At 37.9% G+C, this 20,043-nt stretch overlaps 1 protein-coding gene across 1 annotated transcript in view; it reads left to right on the top strand.

Annotated features, from left to right (window-relative positions):
- MAP4K4 (mitogen-activated protein kinase kinase kinase kinase 4) overlaps nt 1-20,043 on the top strand; it is a 289,640-nt gene that overhangs the window by 262,395 nt on the left and 7,202 nt on the right. Inside the window, 5 exon segments of the mRNA XM_043994116.1 lie at nt 1,289-1,406; nt 1,744-1,914; nt 10,102-10,245; nt 14,001-14,135; nt 19,283-19,383. Of these exon segments, the coding sequence (XP_043850051.1) occupies nt 1,289-1,406; nt 1,744-1,914; nt 10,102-10,245; nt 14,001-14,135; nt 19,283-19,383 (669 nt within the window).

Genomic DNA, 20,043 nt, shown 5'->3' with positions numbered 1-20,043 from the left:
AATCCTTAGCAAAATCAGGCAGATAAGTAAGTGGTCATTTCCAGTAATGGATTAGAATAATCAATGGTAGAGAGTCATGGATTGTGAGCACCCAATTAAAAGACTTTGGTCAACTCCAACTAAAAGGACTGGTAGTTTTAGGTGGTGGGAATGCTGACAGTAGTAGAATATGTAATCGAGTCCAGTGGGAGTATAGTAGACATAGGTGGTCTGTAGATTGTAGCAGATTAGTGATGTGACACTCAAGCACCTATCCCTGTGTCTGAACTGGTATGAGGCAATCTGAACACTTTTCTTTGTTCTATGGTGGCACCCCACCTATACACACACACATTCCTCCGTGTATATATATATTATTATTTTTTTAAACTTTGTGCCATTTTGCTCTAATGTGTGATGTTATCACTATAACCCTTAACTCACTAAACTGGCAAGTTTATTTTATTTTTCTGTTTGTTCTGTTTTTAATTGTCATTCCATTTCCACTTAACAATTTGTTTCACTTCTCTCTTTTTTAATGTATTAAGTTATACTATTTAAACACCAATGATTTTTTTGTTAGTTTAATAAAAATCACCCCAGTGGTCCTTATTTCACTATTTGCACTTTTCACATTAACGAGCAACTTGTTTGATATACAGGTATAATAGTTTTATTCATAAGTAATGACATCGGGATTAGCCTGCTGCAGCTTTCTGGCAAGAGGCTCAGTTTATAATAAAAGAATATATTACAGAAAATGGGTACAGCTTAATGCTGAAATTTATTGATTTTGAGGAGGAGCAGATACTATATCCTAGATGGATTTGATTTTGTTGTGCAGAAAACTGAATTCATTATTTGGTGAATCAAATTCCGTTTCAGAGACATGAACATCCTTTTTTGACAGTTTCAATTAGAAATTTTTAAGCCCCTCCCCCACCCCAAGATGCCTAAGAGAATGAAGTACATACTGGTAGTGCTAGTTGGTAACAGTATCTTAGGTGAATCATTCCTATACCTTGGAAAAGAAGGATGGTGCTTCAGATCATTCATGGCAAAATATTCCATTTCTCCAGCACTCTTTTGAGATATGCACTAAGATGGAGACTGTGGCAGTGCAAGGAGAGTGTGTGGAGTGTGCATATAGAGTCGTCGTCTTGGTACTTTTCCAGGAGATGCTGGAAGAAAGGAGTAGGGGCTTTGTACTGCTGAAACAGCGCAGTTCAGGAGTAGTTTGAAAAATGTTGATTGTTGTCATTCTTGTTGATTGTCATTTATATTAATAAAGTTGAAATTTACATTGCAGACTCAGTCCGCTAGTAACACACTCCAGAAACACAAATCTTCCTCCTCCTTTACACCTTTTATAGACCCCAGATTACTACAGATTTCTCCATCTAGTGGGACAACAGTGACTTCTGTGGGTAAGTAAAAGCAACAGCAAGAAAGCCACTGAAAAGTAGGGTTTTGGTGCCTTGAGTTGGTTACCCTTGAACTTAGCTGAGTCCTGACATGGGGATTGCTAAAGAGGGGCAGCAGTTTGGATCCAAAAAATGTTCTCATCATGCTTGCATTCATTGATTTGCAGTGACCTCTGCATAGTTTTATTTCCTTTTTCCATTTGCATTCCTTACAAAATTAGACATTTCTTTCCTTAATGAAGTATCAGCCATTTCCATGCAGATGTTTTTCTTAAATTAAGGTAGAGCAATTTTGACATGTTTTTAGAGGTTAATTTTAAATTTACTTACTCTTTTTCAGTGGGATTTTCTAGTGAAGCAATGAGATGTGAAGCAATAAGGCAAGATCCCACGCGGAAGGGATCAGTTGTCAATGTGAACCCTACAAATACTCGGCCACAGAGTGATACCCCGGAGATCCGTAAATACAAGAAGAGGTTTAATTCCGAAATTTTATGTGCTGCCTTATGGGGTAGGTGGTCTCGTGTGCTCTTGCTTCTTTTCTGTACCTTCCTCTCTCTAGACACACAATGCCCTTGGTTGGACTTTTGATTAGGGATACCTATAAAGGTTTGAATTCTATAGCCTTCCTCTCTTAATAAAAGTGAGATGTGGTTGACTTCCCTTCCCTTTTCTCCCTCTCTCCCTCCCAATTAGGTACTAGATCACTTTCCTAGGGGACCCATCTACTATGTCTGAGTAGACCCATTCTTATGGGTGTTACCACATTTATGAACAGAGGTTAGTTTATCTGTTATTTTGTACTTTCTTTTGGAAGTATGAGTAATAGTGTTTCTCAGTGGTTTACATTATTAAAAAACCATTATGAATGTTTATCTATTTTACATTTTTTCTGTTTTCTTTATCCATATAAGTTTTGATTGCTTAAACATCACAAGATAACTTGGGGTTCATGGCCTTGATTTGTGTGTGTGTGTGTGTGTGTGTGTGTGTGTGTGTGTGTGTGTGTGTGTGTGTTTTGTTTTTTGTTTTTTGTGGGGCAATGGGGGTTAAGTGACTTGCCCAGGGTCACACAGCTAGTAAGTGTCAAATGTCTGAGGCCGGATTTTGAACTCAGGTACTCCTGAATCCAGGGCCAGTGCTTTATCCACTGCGCCACCTAGCCGCCCCCTGCCTTGATTTTTTTAAAGACCCATGCCTTACTCCCTAATCATTCTGCCGATCATAGAGTGGCCAGCTGTAGGTCCCAGCCCAAGGCTTGATTGGCCATTGCTTGACCTCTTAATGGCTCAGAGTGAGTGCAAACAGTGCTTTTGTTTTGGCTTGAGGGCCTTCCCCTCCCTCCCTTGGGAAAGACCTCACCTTAAAAAGGCTAAGGTCTCCCACTGCATCTGGGCCCATCCCCAGTCATCTTGATGTATATCTTGCCACTGGACCCAGATGGCTCTGGAGGAGAGAGTGAGGCTGGTGACGGCATAACCCTGGTTTCACTTACATCCAATTCATTGCAAGTCATGACATCATCTCCTGATGTCATGGTCCTCTTCCAGAATGAAAGACAAACAACAACAATATATTTTATATGTATTATATACTTTGATCTCCCTATGAGCTTGGTAGAGCTTGCATTATCCTCTGAGATAAAGAACCTGAAACTCAGAGTTTAAGTGACTTGTCCAGGGTTCAAAAAGCTAGTAAATCGTAAATCTGGGTTATAAATCAGTCTTCTGACACTCAGGATGTTGTTCTTGCTGTTACAAGATTTAGAGATGTTGGTTTTGAAGTTAAGTGGAACATCTGTGTGCTCCACACACTCAGTTAGCAATTAGAAAATGGGACTAGGGGCAGCTAGGTGGCGCAGTGGGTAGAGCACCGGCCCTGGATTCAGGAGTACCTGAGTTCAAATTCGACCTCAGACACTTAACACTTACTAGCTGTGTGATCCTGGGCAAGTCACTTAAACTCCCCCCCCAATTGCCTCACTAAAAAAAAAAATGGGACTAACACACGAATGGTCATTTAGGACTGAATTTGTTGATGTGTTTCATGTATACAAAGTATTAAATTCTGGAAAAGAGATGAATTCTCCCAGGGAAAGTCTCAGATAGGGAAGATAAAAGATTTGGGACCTGAGCTTTCAGGATTACCTGTAATTTGAGGAAGGGAAAGAGGAGTGATTGAAGAAAAGTTATAAGACTGATAATTGTTCAATTATTAGAGACCTTATGGCGAGAGAGTTTCACAAAAAGGCTGTGGGGTCAGCAAGGGTTGATTGTTTCAGAGAGGTAAAACAGTCATTCAGAAAGCATTTATTAAGTTGTTTGTTTTTTTATTTTTGGTCATTCAGTTGTTTGAAGTGGTATCCAACTCTTCATGACCCCATTTGGGATTTTCTTGGCAAAGATGCTGGAGTAGTCTGCTGTTTCCTTCTCCAGTTCATGTTATAGATGAGGAAACTGAGGCAGACAGGGTTAAGTGACTTGCCCAGGATCACACAGCTAGTATGTGTCTAAGGCCAGATTTGAACTCAGGAAGAAGAGTCTTTCTAACTGCATATAATAGTACCTGTTTCATGCTGGTGCTTTATAAATATCTCATTCAATCCTGAAAACAACCCTGGGAGGTAGGTGCTATTATTATTCACCATTTTACATATGAAGATCGTATGTACCATCCCCTTGAGATACAAAGGAAGGCAAAACCAATCCCTGTCCTTTATGAATTTAGGTTCTAATGGGGGAGACAACATAAATACATATGTAAATAGGTACATTTAATATGCGTACAGAGTAGATGGGGATAGAGAGAGAGAGAGAGAGATGACATGGTTAGTCCTTCCCATTGGCAGTTGTGTGGAAGATGGATTGCATTGTACAGAGATTTGAGTCAGGATTAATTAGAAGGCAGTTGCCATAGTTCAGGAGATTAAAGCCCTGAGTTAGGGTGTTGGCTATGTGGATTAAGAGGTGTCATGAAGTTAGAAGCAACATTTGGCAGCTTGCTTTGATAAGTGAGGTAAATGAGAGTGATTAATCAAGAATTCCTCAGGTTAGAAGTCTAGAGAATTTGGACTGAAGAGGGGCCATTGGAATTGCCCATTTAAGTCCCTGGTTGGTGTCCTTTGAGAGCATGGTTTCAATAGAGCAGGCTGGGATGAAAATCATATTGAAGATCATATTGAGTGAGGAGATGGAAGCAGTGTGATTTATAAGAAAATTCCCTTTCTAGCACCCCACTCTCCCCTGCCTTGTCAGGAAAAGAAAGGAAACTTATAGGAGGGTAACTAGAGAAAGGATTGGAAGTTATGAAGAAATTTGGGGGGGGGGTAGTAGTCATGAAGACCTATTAATCTCCCTTTCCAAACACTTAAAATCATGGACAGAAACTTCTGGAGAGGGGGAGGTTTATGCTGTTAGAAAGGGATAGAATCTAGGATTGGCAATCTAAAACAGGAGTGTGAGGGCCAAAATTTGATATACAGAGCGTTATTTGGGTGACTCGCCTTAATATTGGGGTCCCGGAAATATGAGGGACCTTTCAGGTTTAACCCTCCCCTCTGAACTGCCCTTTTTAGATATTTCTCCCAGGCCAACAAGAAAGGAGCCTCTAAGCTTTAGTTCACAAAAGGATCAGATTTTATTACTTGGGAATTAATTCAACAACAAAGGTGAAACTAATAAAAATCAAAAATAAGGAAATAGGAAAATAGAAATACAGAGAGATATTCTTAACTCTAAACTTAGCCTATGCAATTCCCAGACCATTTTCCCATTAAGATAGTTCAAAGGAATTTAGGGTTTTCTGTAAGTAAACTCACCCAACATCTGAACAGCCTGGCAGTCTAAGGTTGCTCACGCACCATCAGGACAGCAGTCCCCAGACAGAGAGTGAACTAGCGTTCCTGAAGTGCCTCGAGAGCTAGCGTTCTGGAAGTGCCCTCCAATCTCCCTTCAGGGAGTGTTCAATCCTTTCTCCCCCAAAAGGGGAGGTCCTTCAAAAGCTGCCTATACCACAAATGATTTTTACCACAGGAGAGAAGACTTTTCTTTTGAGACCAGGGGAAGGATGACAGACTAGGTACAGTAATTAACATGTTGAGATAAAAAAGATGAAGCTGGGGAAGTTCATTTGGAGAGACATCAATATTTCTAGTAAAATATGAAATAAGGTCTAGGTGAATCATAAAGGGGAGTGTGATTATCACTGTAAGGGGTTTTTTGTTTGTTTGGTTTTTTTTTTTGGTGGGGTAATGAGGGTTAAGTGACTTGGCCAGGGTTACACAGCTAGTTAGTTAATTGTTACATGTCTGAGGCAGGATTTGAACTCAGGTCCTCCTGAATCCAGGGCTGGTGCTTTATCCACTGCGCCACCTAGCTGTCCCCCACTGTAAGTTTTATATATATGATAATAATAGCTAATAATAATTAGCACTTTATATGGTACTTTAAGCACTTTCAGTGGACAGATAGAGGAAGACCTGAGTTCAGATTTGGCCTTAGACACTTACTAGCTGTGTGACCCTGGGAAATCACTTAACACAGATTTGGCCAGGGTCTCACAGCTAGTAAATGTCTGAGGCCAGATTTGAACTCAGAAAAATGAGTCTTCTGGACTCTAGGCCTGGTGTGCCATCATACATCTTTCTCTTACTGCTAATTTTGTGTGTGTGTGTGTGTGTGTGTGTGTGTGTGTGTGTGTGTGTGTATGTATGCACGCACATGCATGCACTAAACATTTCAAAGAATTCTAAAAGTTAAAATTAATTGGTAGCCAGATATATGGAGACAATTTAAAGTGCCTGCCACTTTACTTTGGAATAGTACTCTTCAATCCAGCACATTTAATTTAAAACTGCTGACCATTTCAGGAAGGAAGGAAAGAAGGAATAAGTGTTTACTACATTGCATAGTGTACTAAGTACTTAACAGTTTCCATATAATTTTATTCTAATCAACCCCTAAAGTTGCTATTTTGATCAAGGAAACTGCAGCAAAGATCAAGTGAATTGCCCAAGATCCATAAAGGAAATACATGTCTGAAGCTGTATTTGAACTTAGGTCTTCCTGACTGCTTTCTCTGTCTTACGTAGCATCTTTCTCTTTCATTTTGTATTTGAAGCACTTTATTCAGCTGATTCACTCTGTATTTTTAAAAATTTTTTTAAAATTATTTAAAAGGGTAAAAGTTTTTGAAATGATTCTGATACCCATTTTCATTCTCCCATAAATCTCAGAACCTTGAGTAAGCTTACTTGAAGCCTTAACCCAGTGGTAGAAAACTTCAGAGTGAAATTTTGAAGCTTTCACCATTACAAAATTTAATTAAATTTAAGGTCATAAAGATCACGGAACTGTGTATCTAGAAGGTTGTTGGAGAAGGGGAAATGCCAAGTTCATTTTTGGTAGGCCCATTAGGTTTTCATTTTCTGCTAACTCCATTATTGCATTCATTGCCTTATAGAATTACACACTTTAAAGAAACTAATTATGAAAGTAACATGGAACTTAGTAACAGAACACTTCTATTTGTTTGAAATACTGGTGGTGGGATTTAGAGGGTTGTTTTTAAAGTTTTTTTTCTTTAAAATCTTGGGGGTTTTACTTTCAAAAATTTGCCCAGAATACAGCAATTTCCATCTCAATAAGAGCATAAGTTTATTATTTATGGCCACAAAGTGAGTCCTTCAGCATAGAAAGGAATACATTGGAAAAATGACTTGTCTAACATCTTTCAACTCCGAAGGAATTAAAAAGATCAAATGAAGTTTTTAAAGCTGTAGAGACTTGGGATAGTAATGAAGTACACAGGATGTATGCAGAGTGGAATCACTGAAGTTCATTGGCTTTTGGGGAATAGAGTAATTGAGATACCTTAGGTAAAATACTAGCCAATTATTGATTTTAGCATGCAGTCTAAGCTCTTCCAATATTGTGAAGAAAGCATACTTTACCATGGATAAAGAATGTCTCTTGCCAATAATTTCTATAGGTTAATGATACCTGGTGTACTCACAGGCTTATCTCTCAGTTCTCTAGAAGCACTACGAAGCCTAGGATCTCTTAGGTCTAGAATATTGAGTCTACATTATTGTATAATAGGAACATTACGACTAATGTGAAATTAAGTTATTTTTAGGAACCAACAGAACCATTCTGACTCCTAGTCTTCTGTTCAGAGTTAGTGTCAGTAAACATTTATTAAACATCAGGTGTTTGTGCTAGAAACTGTGTTACCTGTAGGGACACAAAACAAGGCAAAAGACAGTGTCTACTCTTCAAGCAGGCCACAATAAAAAGAAACTAAAAGACAAGCAGAGTGAGAGGTCTGCGGAGTGGGCATGGGTTATAATAAACTTCTGCTGCTGCGGTAGGAAATGATCCTAGGAGTACGAATTACAGAGTTGAATTCCTCTTGCAGAAGGATGAGTTTCTGTAGCTCATGAAATCCAGACCAATAAGATTTGGAAATGATCAAGCAAATTCGCTTGGTGCTCTACGTAATGGTGGAGGATCTGGGGGGAGTTCTGCAATGTCCAACCTCCATCTTGCCAGTCAGAAGGAGGGAGGAGCCCCAGGAGCAAAGGGTGCTGGGGCAGCATGAGTTTCAGAGTTGAGTTCATCTTGCAGAATTATCCATTTCTGGAGCTCATGGAATTCAGGAGATCAGTGGAGTGGGAATTTTCAAATCATTTAATTTTATTTTTAGAATAAAAATGCATGGGAGAACAGTTCAGGAAATAAATGCTTTCTCATCTTGTTTTCCTTCAAATGCTCCACCCATTCATATGCAGTCTCTCAACACCTCAACAAACATTTCACCGGGCATATACCATATGCTAGGTTTAGGTGCAGTGACACCATAATTCCATACTGAGCACCATAATTCCTCACTTCTACTTAAAGAGTTTCCAGACTACTTCAGTAAAGAACACATACACACATAAATACTTTTTTTTTTTAATTTTTTATTTTTTAGGCAATTGGGTTTAAGTGACTTGCCCAGGGTCACACAGCTAGTAAGTAGTGTCTAAGGCCGGATTTGAACTCGGGTCCTCCTGAATCCAGGGCCGGTGCTCTATCCACTGCGCCACCTAGCTGCCCCTTCATAAATACTTTTTAAAAACAAGTATAAATAGAATGTGTGGCACAGATTATTAAATATCTTTTAAATTACAAAACAACTCTGGGATAGATAGTTGTGTTCATGCGGGGTAATAGTGGAGGAAAATTAATAATAATGATAATGATAATAATCAGGAAATAGCTAACATTTATATAGCTCTTACTGTGTGCCAGGCAGGGCACTAAATACTTTATAATTATTATCTAATTTGATCCTCACAATCAAGGGAGGTAGGAGTTATTATTATCCTTACTTTACACTTGAAGAAACTGAGGCAATGAGAGGTTGAGTGTCCGAGGCCACATTTGAACTCAGGACTTCCTGGTTCTCAGTACTCTATCCACTGTACCACCATTAGAAAAGTAGGCTGGGGCATATTTTGTTGTTCTTGACTAATTTTTTCAGTCCTATCAAACTCCTTGTGACCTGTTTTGGGGTTTCTTGGCAAAGATACTAGAGCAGTTTGCCATCTCCAGATCATTTTACAGATGAGGAAACTGAGGCAAATAGGGTTAAGTGACTTGACCAGGGTCACACAACTACTAAGTGCCTGAGGCCAGATGTCTTCCTTACTCAACTATTACTACTGTACCATCTAGCTACCTCATGTTAGAGGGCCTTGAATGACAATCTAAGGAGTTCATATAGGTAATAAAGAATATTGGAAAGGATGTGGCATGATGGAAAGTGTTTCAGAAAGATAAATCTTGTGGTATTGTAGAGTAGATGAAAGTGGCTGGAGAGGCAAAATGTTGGTAGTCCACTTGGGAGCCTGGTCTGTTGCAGTAATTCAGAGATGAGGCAGTAAGAGTTTGAATTTAGGATGAAAACAGAAATCTAAAGGAAAGCTGTGTGAGAGATTTCAAAAGAATAATCAGACCTGTCACTACTACCAGACGAAGCTTCCTAAAATAATTGATTTTGTAAGAGCTATTACAAAAAGAAAAATTAATTGAAGATTGTCGGCCAAAGGAGGAAGTAAAAAAGGGCATTGTTTAAAGGGAGCAGAGGCAGAGGTAAGAAGAGGAGGGTTTTTTGTTATTGTTTTGTTTTGTTTATTTATTTGTTTTAAGGTTTGAGAACCTGTACAGATGTGTAGGTTTAGGAGAAGAAGACAGTGGAGAGGGTGAGTTGGAAAATAGAGAAGAGGTAAGTTTGAGATCCAAGAAGAGGTAGGAGGCTATTAGAATTTCTGTCTTTTATGTTTCATTAGAAAGTTTACCAACACTTTCTTCTCCTTAACTTCTTTGTGGCATTGATATTTTTTAAAACCCTAAATCGGTTAATGTAGGCATGTTTTTAGCCAGAATAATTGATGTCCAAATGAGTAAGCTTTTCTTCTGTATACTCTTCATATTCACACTGTTCCTCTCCCATAAAACAGACAAGCCTTGAGAATATATAATGGAGACAGTCATTCTAGGCATATATGAGTAAGTAAAGGTTTATCATCTTTTTTTATTTAGCAGGTACTTGTCCTGGTGAAATGAACACCTATTAGGTGGTGCTAGATTTTGCTTGATTAGATCCAGAAAGTGTGCTATGCTAAATACAGCTTTTTGTTTCCTTTCAATAGGAGTGAATTTGTTAGTGGGTACAGAGAGTGGCCTGATGTTGCTGGACAGAAGCGGCCAAGGAAAAGTGTATCCTCTTATCAACCGAAGGCGGTTCCAACAGATGGATGTCCTTGAAGGCTTGAATGTCTTGGTGACAATATCTGGTAAAGTGTCTTCTATATCATTTATCATGATTCTTTCTATGTCAGAAATGCATGAAGTTCTTAAATGCTGAAAAAAATGTATCTTGCCTTGTTTTGTATAAAACATTTGTGTGTGTCTTTCTGTGTAAATAACTGAGCAAACCAGTTGAAAAGAAGATATATTGATAAGTTTTATTTTGTTGCATATCTCCAAAGTGTGGGTCATAGGAGTTTTATTTTTTAATTCATACACACACAAAAGGTAATATTTCATTTTTCTGGGACTTTTTAAGGAGGGGAATCCTTCAGGTTCTCGTTTCCAAGTAAAGTACTCTTTACATTTGGTTATTACAGGTTTTGTTTTCTGCTTTCCCAGCCCACAATTAGGTTTTTGTTGTTGTTGCTTTGCTTTAAGGTAGATAACAAAGGTAGTGAGAAGGGTGTTATTGCAACTAGAGGCTGGCACAATTATACCAGCAAGTAGCAGCTGACATCCCAGCAACAAGACAGGACAAGCTATCAAAAGCCTCTATGGTGACTCTAAAAATGTAGTCTGGATCTACTTTAAAAAATAGAATGTCAGTTAGAAAGCACTGTAGATTCCATCTGCCATAGAGAAGAACTGCCCTACCCAACAGGGCAGCCCCTGATGTCATCACTGTATTTTGACACAGTAAAATAATCAATCATATTTGTGGCATTGAGTCGTCAAGCAAAGATTTGTTTTGTTTAGCATATTCAGTTTGCAGGTATATGGAAATAAATAATAGTAATAAAAGTTTTCTCTTCAAAAATGGTTAACATTTTTTGTCATTATATTTGTAACTTTCCTGAAAAATCCACTAGACTAATTCCTAATATGTTTTTTAAATATATCTGTAACAGCTATAGTTTAACATAGTGGGGGAAAGTACTCAAGTATGCAAATATTAAATTTCTCATGTGGTTTTAAGATAGTCACTGTTGACTACTTGAAGAGCAGTCTCTAGAAGCATGCTTTTTATATGAAGAAAAACCCACCTATAGTTGTCAACATGTACTAGATTATTTGAAGACAGATCAAGCCTAGAGCATTTAAGTTGTTTACATTTTGTACATTTTCAACAAATATCTTATTAACATTATAACTGCCTAAACATTTTGTTGGGTTTAATGCACCTGGAAATTCTGCTTTTCAGTGAAAAAAAAAAGTAGCTTTGTCTAATAAAATCCCAAATTACATTGAAGTCTATTTTATAAGTCAGTCACTTCTCCAGAACAATATTCTTGTAATTTAGGAGTTAAACTTTCCTTCGGGAGTTACCATTAAAAAAACATTTACAGCATTTTAAAAGTTGTACCATGCATAATGAAATCAGTATATTTTATTTATATATATATATATATATATATATATATATATATACACACACACACACACACACCCCATTTATATATGTAATTTCATTCATTAGTATATATGCATGTTTTATGTATGCACATACATATAAAAACATCCATACTTAATTATTAGTGTCAAGAAGATCAGATCTTTGGACTTTTAATAGTGTAACAAGTAGACTTTTGGGTAACTTAAAAATCCTGCCCCTCTTTTAAAGACTTTTATTTAGTTTCTCTTAAGAAATTACCATAATACTTAGTGATTTTGCTTTTAAGTTTGACCTAGATTCCATTTGCCTTTATGCTAAAAAACATATACGATTTGAAATTCTAATAAATTTACTCAGCTAATTCCTTACTGTGTTTATAAATTGAACTTTACACAGATGGCTACAAAACAATTTGTGGTCCATAGGTATTTAGCTAAGAGGTACCTCTCCATTTAGAAGACATTTGGTATAAAAAGAATTGGTTTTGACAGTGTTTGAAAGGGCTTTTGATGCTTTTTTCTCATAGTCCTAAAGTTTTCTAGAAATAGTATCTTGTCTAAGAAATAAAAATCTTCATAAGCATGTAATGAAGTCTTTTTATTATGGACAAAATTAATATCTTTAAGGCACATTGGACCTTTTTTGTTTTGTTTTTAATTTTCGGGGCAGTGAGGGTTAAGTGACTTGCCCAGGGTCACATAGCTAGTAAGTGTCAGGTGTCTGAGGTCAGATTTGAACTCAGGTCCTCCTGAATCCAGGACTGGTACTTTATCCACTGCACCATCTAGCTGCCCCCAGACCTTTTTTTTTAAGGGGATAAATTTTCCTTTGGAATATAATATTCTAATTTTTTTCAGATATGTAAAATCTATGTTCCTACCTTAATATGCAGTTTTTTCCAGTAAATTCAATTCTGAAACGAACCTATTACAAACATGGAAAGTGCTATTTAAATCACTTGACCATTCAGTTGAATACATATGGTTAGCCAGTTTAAATAAAAGAAAGCAATTATGTACCCATACTCTTTTTTTTGTGTAAAAGTCTAATCACTCCTATTAGAAGGCAGGAACCAAATCTCTTGACTTATTTTGTCTCTCTCCTAACATGCTTAGAACAACATATGTCCTAGTATAAATATTATTTGTGAAATGGATGAGTAAACTGAAGTTTGAAGAATGTGCAGACTAAAAAGAGATCGAGTCTTTGACTTATATACTAAATGCTAAGACCCATTTATATATATATATATATATATATAAAATATCCAAAGCCTAATTTAATGCGGCAGGCAGCATTTTATGCTATATTGTAGGCAGGGTTTTTTTTTTTTTAATTGTGTTTAGGTGTGAATCCAAGGGCCTCCTTTTTGAGAGGACACACAAAGAGGATGCCTGTGAACTTTTGATTCCATCCCTTCTCCTTCTCTTCTGGTAGAATAATCCATTTCCAAGTTGTTATTTTTTAAAAATCACAGCCATATTGTTAAATTTTGATCTTATATGAAGACACAGCTTGTGTTCTTTCTGTAGAATCTATGGACATGTGGTCATATGCATGTCACATTTGAATAAGGCAAAAATTAACATCATGCTTTTTAAAAAGAGATTAAAAATCTACTTATCTCACTTTATAGATGAGCAAGTTGAGCCTGAGACAGGTGAGGAGTCTTGCTCCAAATCACACATCTAACAGTTATTGGCACTTTATATTTTTGAACTGTTTATGGTTTATTGATCCTCCCATATGTGTGTATAGCTAGTAAGTGTTCTCTTTTTTAAAACACTGCTTGAACATTTTTCCACAAGCACTGCATTGTACCTGCTGGTTTGAGGAAGGAATTCAGAGTTCATTCTGAACTTTGGTTTGAAATAAAGATGTGCACATTTGTTTTCCACTGCTAAGGGAACTTTATTGATTTTTATATAGATTCGTTTAGGGTAAATAACATTAGCAACCATTGCTCAGCACTGAAGCACTTTATAGATGATTTTCCTAAACTGTGGAGACAACTTTCAGAAAGTATTGCTATGGGGCAGCTAGGTGGAGCAGTGGATAGAGCGCCAGCCCTGGATTCAGGAGGACCTGAGTTCAAATCCGGCCTCAGACACTTAACAATTACTAGCTGTGTGACCCTGGGCAAGTCACTTAACACCAATTGCCCCCCACACCCACACACTCACTCACAAGTTAAAAAAAAAAAAGAAAGTATTAGTATGTTTCTCAAAGCTTAATATAGTACCTTTCTCAGGACCTGTGATGAGCAGGACCCAGCAGTGTCCTGTGTGCCTCAGCAGTGAAACAGTGTGAATATTTGATCTTCATTCTAAGGATTCTCCTTTTAATTTACTTTTAATACAGAATTTGATGACTGATCTTTTTTTAAAATTTGAATTCTTTGGCTAGGTAAGAAAAATAAATTAAGAGTCTACTACTTGTCTTGGCTAAGGAATAAAATACTTCATAATGATCCAGAAGTAGAGAAGAAACAGGGATGGACAACTGTAGGTGATTTGGAAGGATGTGTGCATTATAAAGTTGGTAAGTTCTGGGAGGTGTTTTTTCCTCTTTCTTTGCATATTTTCTACAGTTTTGATTCATGCCATTTGATGTTGGGTTCTTCCAAACTCTGCTATGTTTTCCTAGAAAATGTATGTTCATGATAGAGTAATTCAGTCTGCATTTCAGGGCTTGTAGCATGAGCTCAGGGTTCAGAGTGTCAGGGACGTTCTAGTTTGTTGGGGCCAGGTTGGATCTAAGTTTAAATTGTTGCCAATTCTAATCTAAATCCAGAGTGCTCCTGCTTCTTCCTCTTGGATCCAGTCTTTCTGTTTTGGTTCCCATACACCAGTGTTAAAACCCTGATTTTCTCTGACTGTATTTTGCACACAATTGTCCTTTCCCTTCTTATCCATCTATATTTTTCTCCTCTTTCAAGATTTTACATCAAATAGCTTCTTCCTGGAAGCTTTCCTTAGTTTAACCGAACTCTATTTAGGAAAAAACAACTCACACACATATATATTCTCATATACACATGCATATTTTCGTATGTGATTTTTTTTTTAAACTAGACCCAGTCAGGAACTCTCTCCTACTATCACCTGCCCAGTCAAGTCTTCCAGAGTTTATCTGGGGCTCTGGCAATCCAAGTGATTGCCCAGTGCCACACAGCCACATGTCTCAGGAAGAACTTAAACTCAAAGCTTGTGATTTTGAAGTTGTGCTTTCTGTCCAATATGAAACATCTCACACTTTGTAGCAGTAGTAGTCGTAGTCATGATAGAAGAAAAGAGAAGGGGAAGAAAAGGAGGAGAAGAAAAGACAAAGGAGAAGGGACTGTGTTAAGGTTTGCAGAGTATATATTATTATCTCTTTTGAATTTCTTTAACCCTATGAGGTGTTATTATCCCCATTTTGCAGATTAGGAAATGGATTTATTTATCCAAGGTAATCTAATCCAATTAATGGCACAACTGGGCCTATAACCTAGTCTCTTGGCTCTTAGCCCATTGTGTTTTACATAATGTCAATTATTCTCGAATGTTCTTTTGGGACTTTAAACTTCACAAAAGCGAGCACACTTATATTAGGTGAATATTTCATCTTGCTTAGTATGTTGTTAAGTCGATGTTCAGTCGTATCCAACTCCTTGTGACCCCATTTGGGGTTTTCTTGGCAAAGGTCCTGCAGTGGTTTGCCATTTTACAGATGAGAAAACTGAGGCAGACAGGGTTAAGTGACTTGCTCAGGGTCACACAGCTAGTAATTTTCTGGAATTAGATTTGAACTCTTCCTGACTTCAGGCCCAGGACACCATTCCTGGCCCCAGTATAGCGCTTGCCTAGTTTAGCGCTCTGCAGATCTTTATTTGGACTAGACCTATGATTTCATGAGTATGGGGAACCTTCATCAAGGAAACTCCCTCCCTTTATAGGTCAGCACCTTCTCTGAAAACTTAGCAGACTTAGAAAGTTTCCAGGGCACTGAGAAGTTAAGTGGTTTGCCCAGAATCTTGTAGCCAGTGTATGTACTTGAACTGTCTCACTCCAAACCAGCTCTCTTATCCCTCTCTTGTGCCTGATTTCTTCTCTTCCTGTTTATTCCATTGGGATTTTATGACTTTTCTTTCTTTTGTTTTGTAGTTCGTGGGTATTTTGTTTTGTTTTTTGGTGGGGCAATAAGGGTTAAGTGACTTGCCCAGAGTCAGACAGCTAGTAAGTGTCAAGTGTCTGAGACTGCATTTGAACCCAGGTCCTCCTTAATCCAGGACCCGTGCTTTATCCACTGTGTCACTGAGCTGCCCCATGACTTTTCTTCCATATGCCTCTTGTGCCTCCCTGAATTACCCCCTTGCCCTTCAGGACTGTGCACTTTTAATTTGCTGTTATTCTCTGATATTTCATTTATTGGTCAGTAATGATTGTAAAGCTGATTTCAGAAGTGTCCAAGGGCACTCTTCGAAGCAGAAATAAATTATATTGCACCTTTGCCTTGATACAAATGAGAATGTTCCCAGCTGCTGAGATGTACAGTGACTTGTCCAGTAGAGGGAGCTAGCCGTCTAGGGTTTAGAAGGCACAAATCTTGCTCTTTGTTGGCTTGGAGTGTTTTCTTGGTGGGTGTGTGGTGGGGTGTGTGGTGCGGTGTGTGAGAGACAGAGAGAGACAGACTGACTTTTTCTTTCTGGTTCTGGCCTTTTCCTGCTTAAAAGAAATGTTTAAATGATGCCATTGGCATAGTTTTATAAAATGAACACTCAGGTTACAGCCCTTCTCCCTTGTGCAAGGAAGAATCTAGTAGCAAAGATGAGCTGGTTAATAAATGTCTTGGGGGAAAAAAACCGGAAAATGTCAAATTTAACCAGGCAGTGATTAAAAATTGCATCTATCCAGGAGTAGCAAGCTGCCTTAATGAAGTCACCTGTTAACAATTACATAAGTGACTACTTAAAGGAGACAGAAGGGCTCTTTACCACTCGTAAGTGTAGTTGGCTTACTTTTCTACTTTTCTACTTTCCTACTACACAACTTAATGTAACAGATACTTAGTATTGTTAGAGCCCCCTAGGGCGGGAATTGTTTCTCTTTCACTTTGTATCTTCTTCACTGAGCACAATATTTTGCTACCTTGTTTAAAACATCATGATATTTACATTTCAGGCTGTTGGCAATTTGGAAACTTTTCTGGGATCCTCCTTGATTACTGTCAACATTTGAGAGAGTGTTATAATACAGTAATTGGTATTAGGAGTAGATGTAGATGACAGAGAGGTCCACAAGAGATAATAACATACCATTGAGATCATCATCATCAGTCTCTTCTTCCTTCTTTCCTCCCTCCTTCCCTCTTTCCCTCCCTCCCTCCCTCCCTCTTCTTTTACTACTGGATGCTATTGCCATATGCTATATAATTCCTGCGTATTGCACTTCATACAGTAGATACTTAATAAATGCTTCTTAAATAGTGCTTTTATTGTAACTTTTTCCATATGCCCCTGAATTAGTTCCTTGCCCTCAAGGACTGTGTGCTTTCATTTGTTATTTGAACCACTGGTTAGTGATGATTGTAAAGCTGCTTCCCAGATGTTCTTTTTTTTTTTTTTTAAATGAGGCAATTGGGGTTAAGTGACTTGCCCAGGGTCACACAGCTAGTAAGTGTTAAGTAAGTGTCTGAGGCCAGACTTGAACTCAGGTACTCCTGACTCCAGGGCCAGTGCTCCATCCACTGTGCCACCTAGCTGTCCCCCATTCCCAGATGTTCTAAGGTCAGTCTTTCAAAGTAGAAATCCCTTAATGTTGCACCCCTGCCTGAATACAAATGAGAATGCTCCCAGCTACTGAATGTGCATCAGTGACTTATCCTGTAGAGGGAGCTGGAGTCACAGGGTTTAGAATGCACAGCTCTTCTTTGGTAGGACTGCTACTGTGACTGTGACCATGACTGTGATGACCAGGACTGCCACTGTAACAACAATAATTTTGTGGTTCCTGTCCGACTTTTCATGACCCCATTTGGGGTTTTCTTGGCAACAATATTGGAATGGTTTGCTATTTCCTGCTCCAAATCATTTTGCAGTTGAGGAAACTGAGGCAAATAGGTTTAAGTGACTTGTTCAGGTTCAAACAGTTAAGTAAGTGTCTGAGGCTGGATTTGAACTCAGGTCTTCCTGACTTTAGGGCTGGTATTCTATCCACTATGCCACTTAGCTGACCAATACTACTAATAATAACGCTTTAAGAGTTGGAAAATGCACTTATATAATTATTATTTCATTTGAGCCTCAAAGTGCTTTATATACATTATCACTTACATATGTTGGCATTTGAACCTCAAAGCCATAAACTAAAATATCTTATTGGATCCTCATGGGAGCCCTGGGAGATAGGTAGTACAGGTATTATTTTCCCTGTTTTACAGATGAGAAAACTAAGTCTCAGGGAGAATAAGCTGCTTTCCTGTGGTCACAAAACTGGTGTCAGGTCTAAGGTTACTCCTAATTCTAAATCTAGTCTTTTTTTTGCTGTACCAGTCATTCTAGAATTAGCTAAGTATTGGAAAAAATAGCCAGAGGGTTTAGGCTTAAGTTCAGTATCACTTCAGAGAAAGGAGCCAGGTTTTAGGAAGGTCAGTTAAGAAGTTAAGAAGCCGTTCTGCAAGGTTATGAATCTGTTTGCACCCTCTTTTTTGCAGCTTTCACTAGGGTCCTCTGGTAGTGAAGAAAATTAACATTATTCTAGGAGTGAGAGTGGTGGTGGTAGTGAGTAAACATGTAGTTAATAAATCATTAATATAATCTTGGAGGAGGACAAAGTAGTAACTAAAGCTATAATGTAGCAGGGGAATTAACAGACCTCATTCTGGGACTTTTCAAATCACTTAACTTGGTTACTTGGAAGACTTTATATCCCTTATCAGTAACTTTATCAACATAAACAGATATGGGGGGACAGAAAGTGTCCCTAAATGGCAATTCCCAGGCAAGTAGAAAAGCTTGAATAACTTGAAAAATAACATAGAAAACTAGGAATGGCCTGAAAGTCTTCTTAAGTAATTCATAAACTTCATGCTAATATCAATATCATACTTAGAAAAAATAGAGCAGCTAGGTAGTGCAGTGGGCCTGGAGTCTGGAAGACCTGAGTTTAAATGTGACCTCAGACACTTACTATAGCAGGGTAGGGTGACTTTGGGCAGGTTACTTAATTATCTTTGCCTCTGTTTCTTTATCTGCAAAATCAGCTGGAGAAGGAAATGGCAAATCACTGCAGTATCTTTGTCCAGAAAACCCCAAATGGGGTCACAAGGAGTTGGACACACCCGATAATCGACTGAACAAGAAATAGAATAAATGCTTCTTGCTTGTTACCTTATTGAAAGAGCATTGGTGTCTTTATACTTTTGCTGCTAAGGCATTGTTAACAGCAAAAAACCAAAACAAAACCCCCAAACCAAAAAAACAAACCAAAAAAAAATTTGAAACTGTAATTTGGTATTGGTTCTTTTTCTGGTTAAACCAAATTTATTTAAAGAAACAAAACGTGTTCAAGATAGGTGTTTGTGTTACACTGCCTTTAGAATGTAGGAGCTTTTTGATCCTATTATGAACTCTTTGCCCCCAGAGATCTAAAACTATGGGATAAAGTGTAAAGTTGAGACTAACTTCTGTTTCTCTTGTTTATTTTCAGTAAAGTATGAAAGAATCAAGTTTCTGGTTATTGCTTTGAAGAGTTCTGTGGAAGTCTATGCTTGGGCCCCAAAGCCATACCACAAATTCATGGCCTTTAAGGTAAAAACATCTTTCAAGTATGCTTAAATCAAATGCTCGGCCCTTGGTGTGGCTTGTTTGATCTCTTATTTTGACGCGTTTGAATTTTACTTGTCTTGTGCTTTAAATATAAAGAGTTTTGTTTCAAACTATACATTATTTCAGTAACATCTTAACAGGTTCATTCTAGTTCATCAGGCAGTGTATTTAAGACAACCTCACCTATCTGAACCATAACCAAGAACGCAGAAGGCAGCAAAGGAAGCGTGAACCATAGAAGGCCCAGATACCTATACAGCAAATAGATTTTATTCACAGAAAAGTCTCTGAAAACTTCTTACAGAGCCTGGTTACTCTCACTTCATACACAGTTCAAAAGTTGTCTGTTTTTTTTTTCCAAATTCTTAGCAGATTTGTAGTAAAATTGAGGGAAAGACTAATAATGAAGAGGCAAACAAGAATAAAAAACAAACATGAGTCTTGGGAATGGGGTATGGGAAGGTTTGATAAGCCAGTTTAGCATAAGCTCTAGTTTCATAGGTTCTACTCATCACTGTACCAATTTAGCATGGGCCATATAACACACCTCAATAGGTTATAAGGCCATTACTGTGTAATTGATTTTTTTAAAATCAATAACCCTCCATGACCATTGTTCATTATATTCATTTTTGGGAAGAT

The sequence above is a fragment of the Dromiciops gliroides genome, chromosome 3, assembly GCF_019393635.1.
Source record: "Dromiciops gliroides isolate mDroGli1 chromosome 3, mDroGli1.pri, whole genome shotgun sequence".
Lineage (NCBI taxonomy): Eukaryota > Metazoa > Chordata > Mammalia > Microbiotheria > Microbiotheriidae > Dromiciops > Dromiciops gliroides.
This window is presented reverse-complemented; position numbering and strand designations above follow the sequence as displayed.